Here is a 15,338-nt window from a genome sequence, read left to right on the forward strand (position 1 = left end):
CAAGCGTTTCAGACTACTCGTATGGCATAAATAATCCCTGATGACGACAATGCGGATCGCTCGCGGTTCTCTCGCGCCATTAAATCTATCTTTCTCTCTCTCTCTCACTCCTGCCTGTCTCTTGCGAATCAATTATTGCGCTGGTGAACGTGCAATTACACGAAACGGCATTGTAACGCGCAAGTGAAATCAATTCTAACGCGATAATGGTTCCCGAAGACGATTTGAGCGCATTTCATCACACTAGAAACCTCGCCACCCTCTCTCAGGCCGTGTACCATTTTCTGTTTTGCTTTTTGCGTTCCTTCCCTCGTATATGTACATCAAGTAAATGTCGTCTCTCGTCCTCACCAGCGGCGAATTCCCACGGATCACAAAATAAAGAAACGGTTACGCTAATGCCACACACCGACTGACTATATGTACAGAAATTATAAACAGAGCATGTCGTATATATAATATATATAATAAATATATATATATATATAATACCCTCGAAAAACGTTACTCGCTATTCGTGATCAATAATATCGTTAGTAAATTCTTAGATATGGTTGTTCGAGGCTCGAAGGCTGGCACGCGTAGCCATGACTTCCAGCAATTCCTCGTGATCTCGTCTCAAGCTCGTTCGAATGCCTGGAGGGATTGTGTGTCAGAGAGACCAAGTATGTTTGGATTGCAACGTGCGAAAGTTCCTCGGCACTCGCCGTGCCTTTCGATTTGATTTTTCGTTGACTAGAAGCTACTTGTTACCATTCAAGAAGTCTTAATAATAAATGCAATCGTTATTATAGTCTCGTAATTACACAGTTACAATTGAAAGCGTCCGTTACGTCGATTTTCGTACGCTGCGATCCAAAATATTCGTGACAGCGGAATGACAGAAAAGAAAAAAGAAAAAAAAAAGAGACGATTTAATCGGCGATCGCGTCGCTCGAATAATAATTATCTCCTTCAGTACAATGGAGCGCGTGCACAGCCTTCGACCTGCCCGCGATAGTCCCTTTTACAGTAAAAATATATTATCGCTACGTATAGTACTTAACTTTGACTAGCATGTGTTTATAGAACCAATTCCCAATCCTTACATCACCACTTGGAATCAACGAACATGATCTTTGTTGAACGATCTCATTAAGAGAGTTATTGAACATAATTCGTTTGATCGGTCGTTTGATCTCTTGATTGGGAAACATCGGTGCAATGGTATAATAGAGTTGCGTAAAAATCCGCGGAACGCATCTCTCGTCACGCATCTCTATTATCCTTCTTAAATATTATACAATATTTACTTGAAAATTACGGGGTACAATGTCGGCATTTATCTTAAAGATTATAGCCTTTTTCTTGACATTACGATCTAACAACTTCCATCAGGCCTCTAACGACCCACGCGAGAGAAATATAAAGGAAATATCGATTTAATTCTACGCTCGGATAATCTTGATTCTTTTTTTTTTTTCTTTTTTTTAATAATATTCGTACGATTCTCGCTTCATTAATCGTAAATATTCTTCGTGCTGTGTTCTATAAATCATTCGTATGGAGAATACGAGTTTCTCGTAATATAGTTAAGCATATGAAATTCGGAGAGCTTGGACAGAACGACTTGGTAAATCTTCTTTTCTTTTTCTTCCTTTTTCTTTTCAATTTATACCAAGCGCAGCAGATGCGTAACGCTCATTTCTTTCATTGTTTTCTCGCTTTACGCTTCCGCCATATCTACGATATTATAGAAGACACAGACACACGGTTCGACGCACGGAATGCATAATGGAAAACAGAAAGGGAGAGAAAAGACTCTCCAATTAAAAAGGGGTTGATCAGAAAACTGACGCTCGAAGGGAGTCGCGCGTGCGAACGAAAGGTTATATATAAATCTAGCTTCTTTAGATATTTCCTACGTTTAGTAGTGGTTTATAACCACACAGCAACTATTATTTCCGTTCTTCTTTCCTTTCTTTTTTTCTTTTTTTTTCGTTTTCTTTTTGTTCAGTCTTGTGATTAATACTACGTTAATACTTTTACAATTCGTTTATAGAGTCAACTGTAAGTATATAATTCTTTATACATAATCCCTCTATGCGCGAAAGAGCCTCGAAGAGCTAATAAACTCGTAGCTCGTTTCGTTTTGCATTCTTACCAAAATCTGGCGGCGGTGATAAAAATGATAAGCAATGATAAGCATTGCGTTGCTACAGCGATAGTTGCGATTGCTCCGACAGAAAAAAAAAAAAAAAAGAAGTTAAGAGACAACATTATCAGGGTTGGGAAACACCGACGGATGTGGTGCGTTATTACGACATATCGTATATTACAAAATTCTGTTCCGACTCGACGAAAACAATTCCTTGCGTGTCAGGAGGGGGCAGATACAATTTATATTGTCGTTGGATCGTAATTCCCAGTTAACATTACATTGTTCAATGAACCTCTAACACGTACGGTAAATGCTCATTACCGTTGATCTTTTTGATTCTGAATACTGATTTGATTATCCATTTCGCGGAGCGCAACATGTACATGAAACAGAGAACAATCTGTTTTAATATAATCTGACTTGCGAAAACATTTGATATCGATTCTTTCATTACTCTCTCTCTCTCTCTCTCTTTCTCTCCCTCTCATTCTCTCTCTTTTTTTCCTTTCCACTCTTATAATCTGTATATAACTCCTAGCATTTCTATTATTGCGTTCAGTATCACTGCTTTACGTAATATCAATATCGACCAGCCCGAATTCCAAAACTCGACTATCCCTCGAGTGCATGATTTTCATCTCGCGCGTTTTTTCCTTACGTTTGCCCTCTTCTTTTTTATTGCTTTTCTCGCGTGATTCCTCAGGCTATATATTATCGTTGAAACGAGCAAGAGAAACTAAATGCATACAAGAAAATTCGCAGTTACAGCTCGTACATATACGTCTCTTTTTCCCGTTTTCTTTTTTGGTTAAATGACGATCAAAGAAAGATCCGAAGCTGTGCAGACGTAAAATAAGCCTAACTAGTTCGATTCCCCTTCGATACGACGTACTAGCTCCCTCGCTTAATCGTCTATGATATAGTTTTTATTATCAAAAAGATCCTGCACCGTCGAAGTAAAAATAAATATTCTTCGTTTCTTTTTTTTTTTTCCTCTTTTTGTTGCTTTTTTTTTTGGTAAAGAATTCCATAGACATATAGACGTTATTCGCGCATACGAAATGATATAAATACATCTTAAGTACAGATAAAAGATATCTTAAGTACGTTTTACTACGATTACGAATAATAGGAAAAGGAAATATAATATTGCAATTACGATACTCAGAACTAATTCGTTGCGTAGATCTACGTAAATCTAGTAGGAAAATTATACGAATCGAACGTACATGTATAAACGCGTAGAAATGGAAACGTATTACAATAAAATGCCAATGAAAGAAGTCTGCCTATGGACTATAAAAAGTTCAATAAAAATAATTCGAGTTTTATATTCCGTTATATTCGTTTGCGTATCCTTAAGACTTATTTAAAGATATCTCGTATATAATCTATACATAGTGCCATCTTTGATTGCCCAGAGACTACGATATAAATCCACCATATGAATCTCGTTAAAAAGAAGACATTTCACGGCTATATAAATGTTATCTTATGCCTTTTAGAAAATAACTAGTAAAGATTTGAAAACCCTGTGAACGCTATGCAACTCACTACTTTCATTGCATTTTCTTTTCATTCTTTCATATCATTTTGTTCTTCTCTTTCTTTCTCCCTTTTATCTTTTCTTTTTTTTTTTTTTACTTTTTTTTTGGTTGTTTGTTTTAGAATGTAAATCGATGGTATCGTATAAACCAGTATTAAACACAGAGTGCATTAACTGCAATTCCCTGGTTTAACCGCCGTACAATACCCTATATAGAAGTATACTCATATAAAATAAAACATATCCAAAAAACGATATACTCATATAAAGTATACGATGCACACATTCTTTTTTTTTTTATCCTAGGGCAGGATTCTTACTATACAAACTATTACAGTTTCTTATTGAGCATATTTTAGAAATTGTTTGAGTCGTTGTAGGAAGTGTTTCAATTACATATTGACTTCATTTCGACTATACGCTAGAACCTAGAATTTCTTACGAAAACTCCCCCTTTACTCTGTTAGGTTTCTTTTTTTCTTTTTTGATTGTGCGGGTTTGCTTTTTTGTAAAAAGACGTTATCGTAAAAAGACGTGTAAGAAAAGCAGAAAGATAACCATCCTGAACAGATCCTTTACTATGATTCCTGAATTTTGGACCATTGGAAGATGACACCTCCTTTCCTTCGGTTTCACACGCTTTACAGTCATGCATTGATTCGAGATGCGTTAATTGTCAACTACTAGATACCTGCGTATAGTGTAAACAGTCACGATGTTCCAATTACAATTTCTACCATGAATACTCTTAATGGTTTTGTTTGGAATTCCTAGGAACTTCAAGTTTTCCGCTCTCTTCCCAAACAATGTTACTACGTTCAAGCTTCCTGTAAAAATCACAAAACAGAAAGTATAAATTATTGTAATCAAGCAGCGATAACACGATAACAATTCCGTTAAACGTTTCACTCACATCGGGAAACAAAAAGTGTTCACGAGTAGGTTGTGGCTGTTCAAAGGGAGAACTGCTCATATATCCAGGCGAAGGGGACTCGCTTTTCTCAAGCACCGGCGTGATATTCGCGTAATTGGCGGATGGTGTCGTCAACGTTCTTCCTTGCTCAACGAGAATACTTCTGTCAATCTTGTAATACTCTTTCCCGCTGCGTGGACGAAGTGTCGTTGCCACTGCTCTGCCACCCAGTCTGCAAAAAGAACCGAATAAAAGACTGAGCGTTCTTCTCCTCATCTTAATGACCTCTTCTTAGCCTGGGCGCTTTTTCACCCTTTGGGCGAAGAAGCTTTAAGAAAACGTAACAATTACATTCTCTACGCGAGCGCTTTACCTCAGACTGTCTGGCGTATCGGATGACGAGTGGGACGACAACGACAATGTCTCGATGTAATCCGACATATCGGATGTACCGCTGCTCGTGCTTCGCGAGTCGATGTAAGGAGTACTGGACACTTCGCCTGGGCTGTTGAATCCTTTCGTGGCCTTGGGGAGACACGTGGGGATATCGGCTTCCGCCGACGAGGATTTCGTAGGGATTTTGATCTTTTGAAATTGAAACGACAATTCTCGGAGTGGATCGCTGGACTTGGATTTCCTTGGTAAGCTACTGTGATAACACGTAGGCGGTGGACTCTTTCTATAAACGGACAACACGTTCTGCTTCCTCGTCGACGTTGACGGGGCCAGTGATAACTCGAACTCGACGAATTCCGCCGTTCTGTGACTAAGAGATCCGGTAGAAACGCCCGAATCGTTGCTACTAGACGAATCTCTGTTATGACCAGTTTTGGATGGTACGGAAGAGGAGCGTCGAATTTTTATGAACGACGGCTGAGGCGAGGTTATCGATATCTGTCCGCTATCTTGATTGATCTTGGCCTCCGAGCTGACGCACGAAGAATGGTTCTCCCCTTTGACCAACGAAGCTTTGTCCGCCTCGCTGGAACATTTGTGAATGGTCAACGTCGATGGGAACGTGTGATTCTCGTCGTCCAAATAGTGAGCAGATTCTGCGGAATAAGATCGCTTTCTTAACAGCAGACTAATGTTCCCGTTGGATTCTGTTCCGCTATTTCCGTCCAGGTAACGGCGTCTAAGGTACGGACTGGACAACATCGCCGAACCCGGAACACGAAACTCAGAATCGGATCTCTTTTTGCCACCCTCGCTTAACGCGGAACCTGATAACGCAGGGTTACTCGAGCTTTTTATACCGCTACAGATTCTAGACAAAATCTCCTTCGAGCAGGCATTGTGTGCCGGCTGCATCGGTAAATAACCGGAGAACGGTTTCTTTGGCGTTTGCTTTTCAAGGTCCATGACTAAGTAGTCGTTCTCCCGGTCCTTCACGTGGCCACACTTCTGGCATATCTTGGACGAATCTTCTGTGGGCAGTTCGGGTGTCTCGTTCTTAATTTGATCGGAAAACTTTTCTATTTCCTCCTGCGAGATTCCACTCTTTGCCAAAAGGTCTTTGCTGTTCTCATAATGCTCAAGGGATTGAGTGAAATCTATGTTCGCGTAATTCGTTTGCTTCGACTCAGGTTGCGTGTCGATAACAGGCTCGACGTTCTCGTAATTGTTTGTTCTGTTCTCTGGGTATTCGCAATTATTATCTTTGTTCTTCTCTTCTCCGACGTTCTCCGATTTTTTGGCCTGTTTTGCCGTTGCGTAAATCGCGATCTCCCCGCTCGCATTCACAACAGGCATTTTACCTTCTCCGGAGAGTTTCACCGGATGCACGGCAACCCCGGTTGGTTCAATTCCTGCTCCTCGTCTGCAATACGGCAGTACGAAACCGGCCCAACTCATCACGTTTTGACAGGGACATCCCGAGGATCTGGGAGACTGAACGGTGAGTTTGGCCGGGCAACCGCATTGCTGCAACACTACAGCTTGAGGCGCCTGCGGTGTATCGTAATTAGGATAGGTTTTTGGCAGTGCTAGGCATTCTTTGATTTTCCTTGGCGTGTCGTAATACTGATCCGGTTGGGAACTTTGTTCTAACAACATGTGATGACCCAAGATTGTTTTCGGCACGTCGTAATTCTCGTAAGGACCAGCAGCAGCGGTTGCATTACGTGCGACCAGCTGTTGCTTGCTACGCGAGTGCACGCAAACTTGTTCGTTCGGCAGTGGCATGGGAGGTTTCTTAACCTTTTTCGCAGTGGTAGTGCTTTGGGACGGTTTCGGAGGTCTCGGTGGTAGTGCGCTAGGACTTGGCGACACACGTTGAACGCTCGTCTGTTGTTGCGAGCTCTTCGAACTTTGCGAACAATGACAGTCCATTTGCTGTGAACTGGAATAGTCGCTGTCGTGGCTGCTGCTGCTGTACGAGGATAACGATAACCGATCGAGCGTGCGCGGCTGTAAATGACAGCCTAAATTATTCATAGTTCCCGCCGGACTGCTTATACTGCTCGCTCCAATTGTAGTAGCCAAAGTCGAGGATTTCGACACGGTTCCTAGCTTGCTGATGCAGCTAGCGCATCTCTCGAGAGCGGATGTTCCTTGACGAGTGAGAGAACAGCTGCGCCATTCTGCTGGCTGATCGGGTAATTCCGAAACGGAGACGGTGTCTCTGCTACTGTAATCCCTGTCGAGTTCAGTCTGTTGCCTACTCTCGGTGGACGACCAATAGGGTGAGCTCTCGTTCTTGCAGCTGTCGCACTGCTCTTCATACGTGGACGAGTAAACAGCCGAGGGGAAAAAATCGCTGGCCCTCGTTTCCGATCGAGAGAACTGACGACGCGGGCTCTCCTGCACTATCTGCTCCCTGTTAACCGGTCGTTTTTTCGTCAGCTTCCCTTCCGCCGCTAATTGCAGCATCTTCACGATATCTTCTCCTTGATCCGTTATCAGCACGTGAAGACCTTCCCCCCGGCCGCATCTCGAACCACCCTCGAAACAAAATCGTCCTTCCACCACGCCATATCGTCGTAGATGCGCGATCTCCCAAATGCCAACTAATCTGGGAGGTATCCCGACGGTGATGCAGAACCGACGATCCTGAATGTGTAAATGCGCCGGTCCATTTGTCAACTTCGCCTTCGACGGAACCGAGGAGATCAGTATCAGAAACTGTTGATCTGCGGAAAAATGGAATATAATTTCCGTTAGATCGTTTAGAATTCTTAACCGATGATTTTTTTTTTTTTTTCTTTTTAATGATTTCCCGAACGATGATGCGTACCTTCGCCCAAGTTGTTGGAGATTTTCACTTGCCATTGTATCAATCGTTCTCTAGTGTCGAAAGCCAGAACAACCGTCACGTCTTGGCATATTATAGCTATAGTATTGGATTCCTTGTCAAGAGTGAAACCACTCTCCACACCGAGAAAATGTTGCAAACTTAATGAGGCTTTCGTTTGACCTTGCTTATATCGATCCTTGCTATCTCCGTAAAGTTGTAAATGAAGACAATCTACAAAGGAGTATAACGTCTTCTAAGCAACCATGCATCCGTTTGAAACGGTCAAAGATTTTCTTATTATATGACATTTCTCTAACGAGGACTTTTTTTATCAAGGCTCGTTCGAACAAATGTGTCAACGATCCTTCGTATGCTAACTGACGAGCGCGACATGCTATTAATACAGTACAAACGTGGAAACGCACTAAATCCATTTCGAGTCCCTTCTATGTACACTTAACTAATTCTCCCTAGAGAAAATTTATGAGTTACTGATGTCCCTAAGTTTTAAAATACCCTCAAGTTACAAGGGTCAGGTATTAATGGTTATTGCCAGAAGCAAAGCTCTTCTTGGAAATTTTTTGTTTCTCCAGCTAGTCAATCAGTAACAGATGTGCCAGCTGCCACCCTAGGACACAACCACGGTAAGGGAAGGGATTCTTTATGCTGATAACAAGCAAGGAAATTCTTTCAGGAGATGGGATTAGAAATGTGATAGGAAATAAAATTGCCAGTGGCTTTTTAGAACCAGTTTGCAACATCTGTTGTTTCTCTTGTTACAGGTGTAGCTCAAGTTTATCATATTTTTTTTTTTTTATCATCATTGATAAGATTAAAAGGCAGTCTTTCTTATGGTGCAGAAGAATGATTCATTGTGAGGAATGCACAGATGTTATATAAAAAGGGAAGTACTTTCATCTTTGACACCAAAAAACAGAGATATGTGACATAAAATATTCAACACTTCCTGCCCACTATCTATAGTTAATCCCACATGTTTTATGCCAGCGATAATGTTTTGCGTTTCTGTTAGTGATAGAACAGACAAAGTGATTTTTATCCAGGTATTTATAAAAATAAATAATCTTTTTATAAGAACAAAAATTAAATTTTGTTAAATGTTTACCTGCAACTGGTGACAATTTTCTCATGACACACCATCTTGATTTCCACTGTAATGCAAACAGATGATTTGGAATAATTCAATATACAAGCACACTTACTTTATCAAATTAATAACATTTAATATTGACATTTAATATAATTTAACACTAGTAATCACAAATAATAGAACAGATCCTATCATGCATGAATATCCTATAATAATATGTTACATATTTGCATAGAGTTATTATGCAGGGCAATATTATACATATGTAGTACATATTTGTCTGAATCCATTTCGGACCCTCTGTATCAAAATAAAAGAGTTTCCTACCCTTTCTCATTGAATGACTTCTTTGGTGCCCCCAGTCTAAATAAAAGAAAATGAGCTAACTTTTTATGACTTTTTATGGCTTTATGACTCTTCATTTCTTTCTTATTAAATACTTCCTTAAGCCTTCAACAAACTTACAACTCAATAGTTGTAATGCTCATTGAAATCACATTGGGACACCATAATTCAACTCCTTGCTCATGATAAATAAAACCACACTATTGTACACAAATTTCAATGGACATAAGAAAATAAATATTTGATATTGGTACAGACTCATTGAAACATTCAGGCTTCCAATTACCACATGAAGCATGGATGCTAATTAATGTTTGACTATGTGTCAAAAGTTTTAATTAAATGCATAATATTACGAAACTTTTCCATAACATAATTTCTAACATATTACAATGTATACTGTATGTTCATAAGAGAAGCAAAATTTAATTATATTCTGCTGCAATTTGGACTATCATGTTTTTCATTGATTCAATAAATGCTTGTACATATATACATCTTACACATGCACGTATATACATATATTCGTAACTGTTTGAAGAGCGCGTTAGCGCAACATCTTCGTATCATTATTTTATTGAAACTGCACCGTGCTCGTGTGATTATGGGATAATTAAACACGAACACGAGCTTTGCTTTAAATTATGATCTATTGGAACGAAGCGTCAGGTAAGTTTGTTCGCGAAATTGTGAACAAGCATAGCGCGTGATGTTACAGCATTACGCAGATTCGCGAGATGAATTAAGCTATGTTGTTTTAACAAATAATGAATTAAGCGGTTACCCCGACGATATTAATCGGGCATCTCGATGGCAAATGAAAAAGGATAAGCGACTGTGAAAGAAATTCGGAGTGAAAGTACTTACTTTTTTGCCGTCGCGAAATTTGACGTTTCCCTCGATAATACAATTGTTATCCACCATTGTAGAAGGCCGCTACTACCCGCACTGCTTTTAGGTGTTTTTCTCATCACTATGTGAAACCATCCCGTTTCTTAACGCTGCGTACCGAGACACCATGGAACACCTAAGAAACACCATGAACAACAATACTCCCCGACGCGCGATCTTTTTCTCACTCGACAACAACGGCGATCCCTGTTTACGAATCACGCGGCAAAATCCATACTCCGCACCGACAGCACCGAGCATCCATCTTGACAATCTTGACTTGCTGCGTGCACTGCTGCGGTCCTGCTCCCTTTCGAAACCGTATTCTGCACATTATCCATTCCCCTGCACTTTGGTCCAGTGGCGTAGCGCCTATGTTTTCCACCTCGGCGAACATTCGTCGCAAGCGCCGCTGGAATCGATGGGTACCGTTTACAATAGTCGGCGTATGCCGCTTTCGCGCCATTAATTCAAATCAAATTCCACAGAGAATCGACCTTTAAGCATCGAAAACTTGCAACATTTGCATTGTAGAAAATGTTTGCAAACTGCAAACATTTTCTACAATGCAATTTCAATGTAAAGTTGCAAATATTCGCAAAGATTTTGTTATTTCTGTCACGCGAGATTAAATCTCAGACTCAATTTTCGTAGTTTTTATCGCTTTTCTACTTTGAAATTAGTGAATGTATATAATTATACGAGATCTTGTAATAATAGAATTCTTGAAAATATGATGGTTTTAAATTCTCCATTACTTTTGTTTTACCATTACTGATATTCCAGCGTATGTAGATGATCTATCTATGTCATACTTCATGGTTTAATCTTAATCAATTACCACGTGCCTGGTAGAGAACTTAACCTATGTCAATATTTCGATATTTTTACGATGGATACTCCGATATTGACAAAACATCAGCAGAAACATTCATTGTCAGCGAAAAAAGGATCAATTAAAAAGCTACGAAATGTCTTAGCCCAACCGCAAGATAATTATTGGTACGTGTAAATTCTCCAATTCATATATAATCATATTTACTAAATTTATACACAGCGTATAAAACAGTTTATCATAATAATGTATATTTTTAGGCCAATTGTAGATGAAGAAAAATGTCCATTATTAGAAGAAATTTTAAATAAGTAAGCTTTAAAAAATTGTAAAGAACAAAAGTATTCATATAAATTGGTATTTTTCATGATTTATATTTTTAGATTATTGCCAACTATAAAACGTCCATCTAAATTAATTCCATGGTCACAGCTCAAAAAGCTGAAAAAGGAGGAACGTGTAAAAGCCAAAAAAGAAGCACTTCAAGAACAAGAAAATGTTTCTAATTCAGACTTAGCGTAAATATTCTCAACTATATTACTGTATATCTCCTTGATTTATATATAATTTAAAAATTTTTGAAATTTTTAGGAATTCTGTAGTCTTGGGTATAAATGCTATTACTAGATCTTTAGAAAAGAACAACATCTGTTGTATTTTAATGGATGCAAATATTTCACCGCCGCTTTTAATAAGACACATTATTCATATGGCACAGAATAAGAAAGTACCAGTATTATTATTACCTAAGTTAAAGACTGTAACATTAAAATCCATAGGATTTGCATCTGCTGCATGTGCTTTAAAGGTATAGTATTTCAAATAATTTTTTGCTGAATTCTATTTTATTTTTATAATTTTGATTTCAGAATGTTGTAATAGATTCTACAGATCATTATTTTCATCCCTTATATATTACAATATGTGATATTTTTAAGGATGTACCTTTACCAAGCAATAGACTCCAATTATTCAAAGATACTGGATTGTCAGAAGAAACAATATCAGACGAAAAAGACAACAAAATAAGTGTTGAGAATGAATCTCAAGTATCTTTAGAACCAATTAAATTTACAGTATCTGCAGACGTATACATGTATAGATCTTCGCGTAAAGAACGATCATTTGTTCCACCTAGCACAAAAGAAAATTCCACAAATAAGCCTATTGTAGAAGAAACAATGGAACAAAATGATTTTATTTCCTTAACTAAGTATAATGTTGATGAATTAGATACAAGCATAAAGAAAAATACACGATACACACACATTCCTAAAAATAAAAACTCGAAAAAACGAAAAATTGGTAATATATCCGCAAATGTTAAATATTTGCCACTGAAAGTTAAACGTTTGCAGGGCAACGTTAATCGCATAAAAGCAACAAAAGTTTCAAAACATAAAAAATGATATAAAAAAATTAATATTATATATTTCATAAATCTGATCAGAGAATTTTTTATTTTACATAGTTAGCAAATGTGGAATATGTAAATACAATTTTTATTTCAGTAAATAAATAGTTCTTACAACAGTATAGTATATGTATATAAATATACAGAAATAATAAAACTGTACTTTTTATACACATAAATACATTATATACAAAAATTATATATTCCATATAACTAATTTATATATATAGCAATTTTAATTTTTTATTCGTTATAACAAAATTGTTCTTACCGATTCATTATTTTAAATATGAGTAAACGTATTATTATTATACATACTACATAAAATCTAATTATATGTTAAATCAGTCTTTTATATATGTTCAGTTCACGTAAAAACATGCTTAGCATGTTATCCATTTGTGTATAAATACTATATTTTATATTATATGGAGATATTTATAAAATATTAAAATTAGAGATATAATGTTAATTTCATGTATATATTTAATATCTAAGTCACTAAGATATCATACAGGCAATGTAGAATTCACAGAAGACTTGAACATTCTTGTAAAAAACATTAGACCTTTAATTCCTCCTGGTATATGACTTATCAAGAATGATAGCATAGCTATTAATTGCAAGACAGCACAGAATACTGTTAATGGGGTAGACTGCAAATGTAGAGCACAATAAAGTGTTCCTATTAAAGTTGCAAAGTAGGACATACTGAAACACCTTCTTTCAGCAGTGAATAATGATTTTAAATAACTTAATGGACCCAAAAGGAAGCAAAAGCTACAAAAATTAATTCAATATCAATTCTGTATAATTCTTCATGGATTCATAAGCTCACCTTGAGAGGAAGAAGACGCTTCCTAAAGTGTACAAAAGTGCAAACTTTCTCGCTTTAATTAGTAGAACTGGAACATATACCGCTGATAGACAGAAACAAAGTACACCCATAGAAAAGCATACGACAAAAGCTATTAACCTTTGTATTCTTGTCTGTCAAAAAATGAAAAAGACAAAATTTGTTAACTTTTAAACTCGACTTTATAAATATATTTAGCGATATAGGTTATGCATACCATACTAGGACAACATTCCTTTTGTGCTCCATGGATCCATCCTGTCTCTTCCTTGTCGTCTTCATTTCTTCCGAACCATTTTCCAATGTTCGCTTTCGGTATTGTCACCGAAGGTACGGTAATTTTAAATTGCTTTTCATTTTTACTGCTAAGAAGATATTCGTTTAGTTCTTTGTTGAGATCGGCCATTTTGACACGTTGCCATACTTTATGTTTACATCTTTATACATATATGTATATAAATTATAAAAAGCAACAATCTTATTTTAAATATTATCTTGGTGTGTTCTTCAAATACTCCTTTGACAACATATATATATTATATACTACATTGCACCCTGGCAAGCAAAAAGTGTACAATGTAAACTATACATACATATATATATATATATATATATATATATATATATATATATGTGTATTAATATAATGTATAGATGTTAAATCATTGGATTTAACATTAAATTTATATTTTTTGTCAATAATGTTCATAAATCAATTAAATTTTCATTTCTAAGAAATGTGATAAAAAGAATTGATTCTTGAACTTTTAGAATTTGGACTTCTATTTTTTAGTCCATTGAAATACATTTTAGTTAGTCGATGATCTTATAAAATTTATAGAACAAGTAGATTACAAAAAATTGAAAAAATTTTTGTAGGATATATTATGTAATTTACGAGTACAAGAATATTTTATAACAATAATTATAAATCCAATTCTCCCAATTTCTTCAAGTTAGATTATTTCACAAACTTACTATTTTGAACAGTGAACTAAGAATTATAAGAAAAGTCTAAACGAACCTATATAATATAATAATTTGCATATATATTTTTTCTTATTTATTTTGGCAGTATTGTGCATATTTTTAAATTGACATTTTCATCCATAGTAACGATGCAGTGCAAGACTTGCCTGAATCGGTATGATAGGCTGTGACACGAAAATGGTAAAGGGGTCCTGAGACCCGTTCGAATCGTTGGTCGAAAAAATATATTGTATGCTAGGTCTATTCATATACCTCGTTTGTGCCCATGTCATACACTATTGGCTGTGCTTCTCGTCTGACACGCGACTCATATTTGTATCCTTGTAGCACACTAGTGCAATCCTTGATACTATGGCTATACTTAGATGTATGTTTTTAGGAAAGATGTAGAATGATGATGGTCAAGGTAGAATTATAAATGATATAAGAACGTAGAGTGGCCTCCGTTTTAGAGTCACCAGATTCATCAGTGCAGTTAATGGCAGCGACAGCTACCCCAGATGCTCAGTTTGTTAGGAACCTCTAGGACGAGCAGGGACGGTCACCCATCCTAAAAGTGTTACGCACGCTGCACGCTTAACCTGCAGTCTCGCACCTGATCCTCACTTCAGTGACAAGCACTTGCACATTCTGGTGTTTGTATCTTGAAAACTTGTACATTAAGTAATAAATGGATGTGTTGGCCATTACACCACTTGCAAATTTTCGAAAATTTTTCAAAACAAAGTGTGTTTACATCAAAAAAATGTAAATAAATACTGGAAATAAAAATAAACAATCAAAAAAATGTAAATAAACATTGAAAACCAAAACAAACAGATCAATGTTTGCAAACAAAGCGAAATTTCCAAGTTTTCGCCTTTCCGATTGCAAATTTTCGAAAATTTTTCAAAACACAGTGTGTTTTCATCAAAAAAATGTAAATAAACATTGGGAACCAAAATAAACAATCCAAAAAATGTAAATAAACATTGGAGACAAAAATAAACAGATCAATGTTTGCAAACAAAGCGAAATTTCCAAGTTTTCGCATTTCCGATTGCAAATTTTCGAAAATTTTTC

At 36.9% G+C, this 15,338-nt stretch overlaps 3 protein-coding genes across 5 annotated transcripts; 1 reads left to right on the forward strand and 2 right to left on the reverse strand.

Moving 5' to 3' along the window:
* Positions 1-1,645: 1,645 nt before the first annotated feature.
* LOC122530803 lies at positions 1,646-10,693 on the reverse strand. Of its 2 annotated transcripts, none has more exons than XM_043658104.1 (6): positions 10,158-10,693; positions 8,961-9,006; positions 7,835-8,065; positions 4,973-7,730; positions 4,600-4,831; positions 1,646-4,513 (listed from the first exon to the last, which is right to left on the reverse strand). In XM_043658104.1, the coding sequence occupies exons 1-6, from the start codon at positions 10,212-10,214 to the stop codon at positions 4,505-4,507; spliced, it is 3,333 nt and encodes a 1,110-aa protein (XP_043514039.1). In that variant the 5' UTR covers positions 10,215-10,693; the 3' UTR covers positions 1,646-4,504. The 2 variants fall into 2 exon arrangements, with proteins under 2 accessions (XP_043514039.1, XP_043514040.1); XM_043658105.1 differs by having other exon boundaries at positions 10,154-10,693.
* Positions 10,694-10,985: 292 nt separating this feature from the next.
* Positions 10,986-12,486, forward strand: LOC122530799. 2 transcript variants are annotated; one of them, XM_043658095.1, is made up of 5 exons: positions 10,986-11,183; positions 11,277-11,327; positions 11,400-11,534; positions 11,599-11,824; positions 11,886-12,486. In XM_043658095.1, the coding sequence occupies exons 1-5, from the start codon at positions 11,074-11,076 to the stop codon at positions 12,423-12,425; spliced, it is 1,062 nt and encodes a 353-aa protein (XP_043514030.1). In that variant the 5' UTR covers positions 10,986-11,073; the 3' UTR covers positions 12,426-12,486. The 2 variants fall into 2 exon arrangements, with proteins under 2 accessions (XP_043514030.1, XP_043514031.1); XM_043658096.1 differs by having other exon boundaries at positions 10,987-11,183; positions 11,608-11,824.
* A 407-nt stretch (positions 12,487-12,893) lies between these two features.
* Positions 12,894-13,808, reverse strand: LOC122530801 (protein transport protein SFT2). Its single transcript, XM_043658097.1, has 3 exons — positions 13,504-13,808; positions 13,269-13,420; positions 12,894-13,210 (listed from the first exon to the last, which is right to left on the reverse strand). Exons 1-3 carry the CDS (start codon positions 13,690-13,692, stop codon positions 12,940-12,942), a joined length of 612 nt encoding a protein of 203 aa, XP_043514032.1. The 5' UTR covers positions 13,693-13,808; the 3' UTR covers positions 12,894-12,939.
* Between the last annotated feature and the right edge of the window lie 1,530 nt (positions 13,809-15,338).

This window comes from Frieseomelitta varia, unplaced genomic scaffold, assembly GCF_011392965.1.
Source record: "Frieseomelitta varia isolate USP_RPSP 00005682 unplaced genomic scaffold, Fvar_1.2 scaffold_354, whole genome shotgun sequence".
NCBI lineage: Eukaryota > Metazoa > Arthropoda > Insecta > Hymenoptera > Apidae > Frieseomelitta > Frieseomelitta varia.

Bases quoted from the DNA above. Each gene is read 5' to 3' on its own strand.
- LOC122530801 (XM_043658097.1), bottom strand. From the start codon at position 13,692: ATGGCCGATCTCAACAAAGAACTAAACGAATATCTTCTTAGCAGTAAA. The intron at 13,421-13,503 runs GTATGCATAACC...ATTTTTTGACAG, and splicing joins AGGAATGTTGTCCTAGTATG to ACAAGAATACAAAGGTTAAT. The intron at 13,211-13,268 runs GTGAGCTTATGA...TAATTTTTGTAG, and splicing joins AGCGTCTTCTTCCTCTCAAG to CTTTTGCTTCCTTTTGGGTC.
- LOC122530799 (XM_043658095.1), top strand. From the start codon at position 11,074: ATGGATACTCCGATATTGACAAAACATCAGCAGAAACATTCATTGTCA. The intron at 11,184-11,276 runs GTACGTGTAAAT...GTATATTTTTAG, and splicing joins CAACCGCAAGATAATTATTG to GCCAATTGTAGATGAAGAAA. The intron at 11,825-11,885 runs GTATAGTATTTC...TTTTGATTTCAG, and splicing joins CTGCTGCATGTGCTTTAAAG to AATGTTGTAATAGATTCTAC.
- LOC122530803 (XM_043658104.1), bottom strand. From the start codon at position 10,214: ATGGTGGATAACAATTGTATTATCGAGGGAAACGTCAAATTTCGCGAC. The intron at 8,066-8,960 runs GTAAACATTTAA...ACTCCTTTGTAG, and splicing joins AAAATTGTCACCAGTTGCAG to ATTGTCTTCATTTACAACTT. The intron at 4,832-4,972 runs GTAAAGCGCTCG...TTCTTTTTGCAG, and splicing joins GATACGCCAGACAGTCTGAG to ACTGGGTGGCAGAGCAGTGG.